The sequence below is a fragment of the Eptatretus burgeri genome, chromosome 12 (assembly GCF_056783735.1).
Source record: "Eptatretus burgeri isolate ZD-2024b chromosome 12, Ebu_testis_v1, whole genome shotgun sequence".
In the NCBI taxonomy this organism is placed as follows: Eukaryota; Metazoa; Chordata; class Myxini; order Myxiniformes; family Myxinidae; genus Eptatretus; species Eptatretus burgeri.
In genome coordinates this window covers 48,433,004-48,439,570 of record NC_140972.1, presented here as the reverse complement: position 1 = coordinate 48,439,570, position 6,567 = coordinate 48,433,004, and the positions used below count along the sequence as shown (strand labels likewise).

At 42.4% G+C, this 6,567-nt stretch overlaps 1 protein-coding gene across 5 annotated transcripts in view; it reads left to right on the top strand.

Moving 5' to 3' along the window:
• The window catches only part of CFAP206 (cilia and flagella associated protein 206), a 63,292-nt gene that overhangs the window by 3,853 nt on the left and 52,872 nt on the right, over positions 1-6,567 (top strand). For all 5 annotated transcript variants that reach the window (XM_085850444.1, XM_085850442.1, XM_085850445.1 and 2 more), the window contains 2 exons: positions 529-800; positions 2,664-2,747. In XM_085850444.1, coding sequence (XP_085706570.1) covers positions 690-800; positions 2,664-2,747 — 195 coding nt within the window. In that variant the 5' untranslated portion in view covers positions 529-689. The remainder of the gene's footprint in view (positions 1-528; positions 801-2,663; positions 2,748-6,567) is intronic.

Here is a 6,567-nt window from a genome sequence, read left to right as displayed (position 1 = left end):
TATATATATATGTCTATATTTATCTTCTTCTTCTTTCGGCTGCTCTCGTTAGGGGTCGCCACAGCGGATCATCCGTATGATCCGCATAGTGATTTGGCACAGGTTTTACGCCGGATGCCCTTCCTCACGCAACCGTGGTCGCCTCTTACGACACAGGGATCTGGTGCACCTATTTTAACCGGGGTATACACCGGCCCAGTACACTGGTACTCATTTCGCCGACCTCGGAAGGATGACAGGCTGAGTCAACCCCCTGGTGTATTAATTCAGTGGCCAACAGGGCTTGAACTTAGGACCTTTTGGATCCCAAGCCGCTGCCCTAACCACTGCACCACACCAATATATATATATATATATATATATATATATATATATATATATATATATATATATATATATATATATATATATATATATATAAATATATTTCTCGTGAGCATCAGTTTGTTCTCTTTCTTTTTGTTATTGTGCATCGTTTCATGATAATAAACCATGGTTGTGCATCTGTTGTTGTGGTTCTTGTTTCAGTTTATCACAGGTCACTGCGAAGAGTAAATTGTCGGGCCCAGGAAGGTTCCACCTGAACACCTTTATCAAAGCCAAGTGAACCGGTGGTAATAAGGAATCGATCGAAGGAGTGCAAGTTGTGGAAACCACATATCAGGATCCAAACTCGTGCGAAGACCATCATGGCAGCGAGTGTGCAGACAGAGAGTGGGATCAAAAACATCATCCCAGAGATTTTGCGAGAATGCGGTTGCCATGGTTGCGTGGTTTCCGAAACGTTGGCCACATTCATGGTAAGATATGTGAGTTCTTGGTGAATCTTTGCTTACTCATCGGCTCGTGTGGGAGGGAGGGATGGAGAAGGGGGTGGGGGTCATGAATTATGATCATCAAGTACAATAAAGTGGTCAATAGCACTTAAAGCTTCTTCTTCTGCTTCTTCTTCTCCGTTCGTATGACATACAAGGATGTGAGTAGCATCATTTGCTATGCTGCTGATGCAATGCATCCCTGTGGGTGAGAGCAGGAAATTTTAATTTGTTCATGGTGCCAGCGATAGCTCGCCAACTTTTCACAAAGGACACCATGCAGGATCTTTAACGTCCCCCATCGAATACTGCGAGATGGGACTCTAATTTAACATCCATCCGAGAGACGGTACAATGTGGAGGTCTCACCCTGCTTGCGAGACACCAGCATGACAGTTTATAGCTGGGTCGGGATTCGAACCCAGGCTAATCATGTCAAGGGCGAGTGTGCATACCTCTAAGCCTCTAAGGCCTAAGCCATCCTGCCAGCCTAGCTTATAGCTAAGGAGTGTAGGACAATGCACATTTGAATGTGATAAATAAGTGGGAGGAATGGTGTTTTTGAGAACGAGCTCATGACAAAGAAACCATAGACAATGACGTCATATGTTTGGATGCCGCTTTCCAATGGAATTTCCACTGCTTTGCCAAGATAATTTGCTTGACGCCAAGTTGTTAGGCTGTAGTGAGGTTTTTGCTTTATCTGTCGTATCATTGGTCAACCAACTATAACAGTATTTGAAAATACTAATTAGTATATGAATGTAGTTCAACAATGAATTTTCCTTCATTATTTGAACGGTCTCATTCAGCCTTTATTGACGATCTGTTTGAAATACTGTGTCGAGATTATATCAATTACAGCTCCTCGGAGTGTGGTTGTGCCTTTTATTATTTGGTGAAAGTGATTTCAGGTGTTTCATTTGAAGTGTGCAGGTGTACAGAAATGGGATTGCGGTCTGATTTGGGCTTAATGTCTTGTAGGGTTTGACCACTCCGTATTGACCATTCCGGGGACAGCCGGCTTAATTCCCCAGAGAGGGAACATCCACAGACACGGGTTTCAGGCTTGAGAATTAAATTATCTTCCTGGCATTGGCTGCATGCAGTACAATCCTTCAGCAACATCGGAAGCCGTATAGCTCTGCCAAGATGTAGGGGCCCGAAGCTGTGCGACTGCTCAGCCAGAAGAACCTTTTAAATATTTCAGTTGTTCCTGACTGCTCCCAGAGCTGTTTTGTGCACCACAGACAGGTTAATGCGTGGCAGGCATTTCATGTACCCCAGACAGGTTGGCGAGGATGCCTGCAGCAAATAGCTGGTGCGGCACTCGCTTCTTGGTACCCACGACTGTGATGGGGTCTGATATACACACCATCAGTCATATGACCGGTTTAAACCATGGTCTCGTGGGTCACGATGAAATTGCATGGGGTCATGTTTAAGATGAGATAAGGAAATGCGCGGATGCCATGGTGGTGCAGAGATCAGATAACGAGTGAGGCGAGCTAATGGCTCGTAGGAAGTGCATTACCATGATTGATGATTATCCAAGTCTAATTAGTTCGACAAGGCTAAATATCCAGAACATTGGCATCACAAACTGCTACGAATATCAGTGCAAATGGGTCGCGGAACGTTTAGTGTGCAGCAAGCAAGGTATTGGGGTGTACTACATAATTGTGATCTCGGGAGAAAAAGGGGGAAATTGTGATCCACAGCATTGCAACAAACCACAGCCACAATTCAACCGCATCAAATTGCTCGACATGCTCGTGTGTGTGGTCTGGTCAAACCATAAGGAATTGTGCATTCATCTACACCGATGCCGTGCGACGTTGTGTGCAGTTAAAAACTGAGATTTCACGTCCGGGAGGCGGCTTCGACATTCATCGTGAATTGGACGAGGACGACGTCGCTCTGCTGATCAAGGTGCGCAGATCAACGGAGTTTGGTTCTTTAAAATGATGCAGCTAAAATATGAATAAAAAAATTGCTTACGATATGTAACCAAGTAACTTCGTTAAAAATATGCCTCGGGTCAAAAGGTTTGAGTAATTGAAAGGTTTAAGATTTGGAAACATCTTTAAGCTGTGATGGGTTGCTTTAAAGTCATCAAATTGCACTGTAACCATATTGATGTGTTTTGGGTTACATCGCAGGATTTCCAAAAGGTTAATACGTTATCCTGAGCCTTTCCCTTGCAGTTTCCGTTGGGAAATATTTATCTCCATGCTTTCAGCAACTTCGTTGATATCCCTCGTGCAGGACGTCTGAGACGTTGCCTTTAAAATGTAATATTATATACTCGCAAATACCACCCTTCGCTTCATTGATGGCAATACGAAAGGGGGGAGGTAGAAAAAGAGGGAGAGAGGGGTGGAGGAGAGAGAGAGAGCGTGGGGAGAGTGAAGAGGTGGAGGGGAAAGTGGAGAGGAAGGAGGGAGAGCGAGGATGGGTGGGGGGAGGGAAGACAGTGTGAGGTGAGGGGAAGGGAGGGTAGACATGTGGTGGAGTGTTAATTACGATTCATATCGTCTCATCAAAATGATTCTGCATGGAATAACTGTGAAGATTGACACAGAATAATGTCTGAAATCCATTTTCTACTGCTCAGACTATAAACACGGCATGGAGACAAACACTGCCCAGACATGTCCGGAGACAAACTCTGCCCAGACATATCCAGAGACAAACTCCCGTCCAGACATAAACACCGCCGGGAAACGACCGTAGACAAACCCTGCCTGGACATGTCTGGAGACAAACACTGTCCAGACATAACCATCATCTGGATATGTCCAGAGACAGAGACAGGCATAGCAAGAGAGAGGGGAGGGGAGAGTGAAAGAAGAGATGTGGGAGGAGGGTACTGCACTGTATTAGGAGGGGGGAGAGAGAGAGAGATAGCAGAAAGAATATGTTATGCTTTATGAACATCACACACATACACACACACACACACACACACACACACACACACACACACACACACACACACACACACACACACACACACACACACGTACTTAGCCAATATCGGAAATTTTTTTTCTGGAATCAGCAGGTTGGAATAATTGTGATTACCAATTACAGTACTTACTGTATTCAACCCAAAAACCATGAGTAGCTTTCACCAAAAAACAACGTTGCATTTATATACAGTAGATGTTTCAAGGATTTGTTCACAAACATTGTTCTTTATAAAAAGCTGCGTGTGATGGGTGGAAAAAATTGGCTCGGTAATTGAGAAAACATGTTAATATGGCAAACGGCTCGGAAATCGGGTGTTATTTCACAACCACTTGCTCAAGGTGACGGAGCTTGAACCACTCACTCAGGGTAACGGAGCATGAACCACTCACTCAGGGTGTCAGAGCGTGAACCACTCGCTGAGGGTGATGGAGCATGAACCACTCACTCAGGGTGACGGAGCATGAAAACCCCTTGCTCACGGTGAGGGAGCATGAACCACTCAATCAGGGTGATGGAGCATGAACCACTTACTCAGGGTGATGTAGCATGAACCACTCGCTCAAGGTGTCAGAGCACGAACCACTCGCTCAGGGTGACGGAGCATGAACCAAGGATCATGAACCACTCGCTGTGAATGATGTGGCACAGCAAGAGAGTGAATGACTCGCTCAGAACGACGTAGCATGGCACCGCTGTCGACTATGGGCGTTCGGCAACTGGCTTAAGCACTCATTCAAGAACTCCAATTAAGTGGTTGATAAGGATCGGGTGGCCAGGCTATCGCTGCATACCCATAAAGGATTCTTTTAAATTTAAAGCCCATCTTCATCACACATGCAGCATTTAATAAAATGAATGAATGAAATAAAATGACTTCATCCACAAAAGAGTTGCAGCCTAATGCAGAACAACCCTGGAGGCATCACAAAGTTCAATCGCCCGTGAAATAAACATTGCAGAAAATGCACCATTTTGCCTGCCTGTCTGTGCAAGTGTCAAGTGGTGCATCAGTTCTATGTCTGCATAAATGTTATAACTTTATTTTAAAACGTCCTTTTTTAACCAGATTTGCTTTGATTTCCTGTCATTCTTCCAGCATGTTCGATCATCACTGTCCAGCTTTCACACACACACAACGTGTCCACCAAGTTTTATCTGAATCTGTCCACAACTTTTTGAAATTTCGTGTTTTATATTGGTTTCACCAGATCTCTCAATGGTGAAGAATCAATTTTAAAATTATCAGATCCAGATCTGGATTCAGATCTTCACCAAAATCTAATCAGTTCCTCCTTGTCGCACACCAAACCTGTCCGTGAAATTTCATCTGGATCCGTCAACAACTTTTTGATATATCCTGCACACAGACAAACAGAGAGAAAGGGGTGAAAACGTAACCTCCTTCACCTTCGGTGGTGGAGGTAAATACATCAAGGCACAGAACACACATCAACACAACTATCCTTGGCACAGGATCATCGAGAGTGAACCGTGAGATTATCGAGGCCTGGTACTTTTGTGAAAACTCCATCAACAGACACAACGACTTGCATCTCACACACAAAGCACGATGTAATCAATTACAATGTCAACACAAACAACAGAGTCATTCAATTGCAAGGAAGCCTTGTGATTGGCTAGGACTTGGACCAATCTCTGATGCGAACTGTCTCCAACAGAACTTCATGGTGTTACCACCACAGCACTCTCAACGCCTCTGAGGAAGAGAACTAGTTGCCCTCGCTGAAGGATTCGGAGAGCGTATTGCATTTGGGTCCGGTTGATTGTTTGTCTGTCTGTTTTTTGTTTGTCTGTCTGTCTGTCTATTTGTTTGTCCGCATAGAACTTTCATGTTTTTCTCCGCAACCGTTTGTCAGATTGAGACTAAATTTTTATAATTGGTGCAACTACTCATGAAAATGTTTTGATGATAATTATGACATCATTGGTCACATGGTATGGCAGCCATGTTGGAAAAACGTAAAAACTTTGGACCTCTGTAACTGAAACCGCACCAAGGAAAAAATTGAAACTTGGCACAGAGCAAGTACTCCTGATGGGGAGCGATTGTGATTTTTTTTGTATGACATCATAGGTGCCCTCGTGATGACATCATAATTGCATCTGCAGAACACCACATCTGATCAGTATGAAAATTTTTGAGGGTCATCTTGGGATAAAATGGTCCACAATTTTTTTTCATGATGTTATAGGACACGTGATTCGGCAGCCATATTGTTTTTTTGTTTTTTTTAACCTTCAAAAATCTTCTTTTCTGAAATGGCTGAAAGATCGAGGCGAAGCTTTACACATATGACCACCTTTCCACGAGGTACAAAAGGGTCACACATATGATATAGGTCACACATAGGTCACATGGTTTGGCAGCCATATTGAATTTACCCTAAAACCTATAAAATACATCACTCAAAAGAAGTCCTGGCGAGAGTTTGCAATCTCTAATTGCTCTTTTTCTTGTTTGTCCTTGAAACGTCAGCCTTTAAATAAATAATTTAAATTTGAATTATTTTATTGCTCACTATGCTACTTCTATCTTTTACAAATATGAATCCTGAGCAGAAAATCTTCAGACATGGGCATGTATATATATATATATATATATATATATATATATATATATATATATATATATATATATATATATATGTATATATATATATATATATATATATGTATATATATATATATGTATATATATAGAGTATATATATATATATATATATATATATATATATATATATATATATATATATAC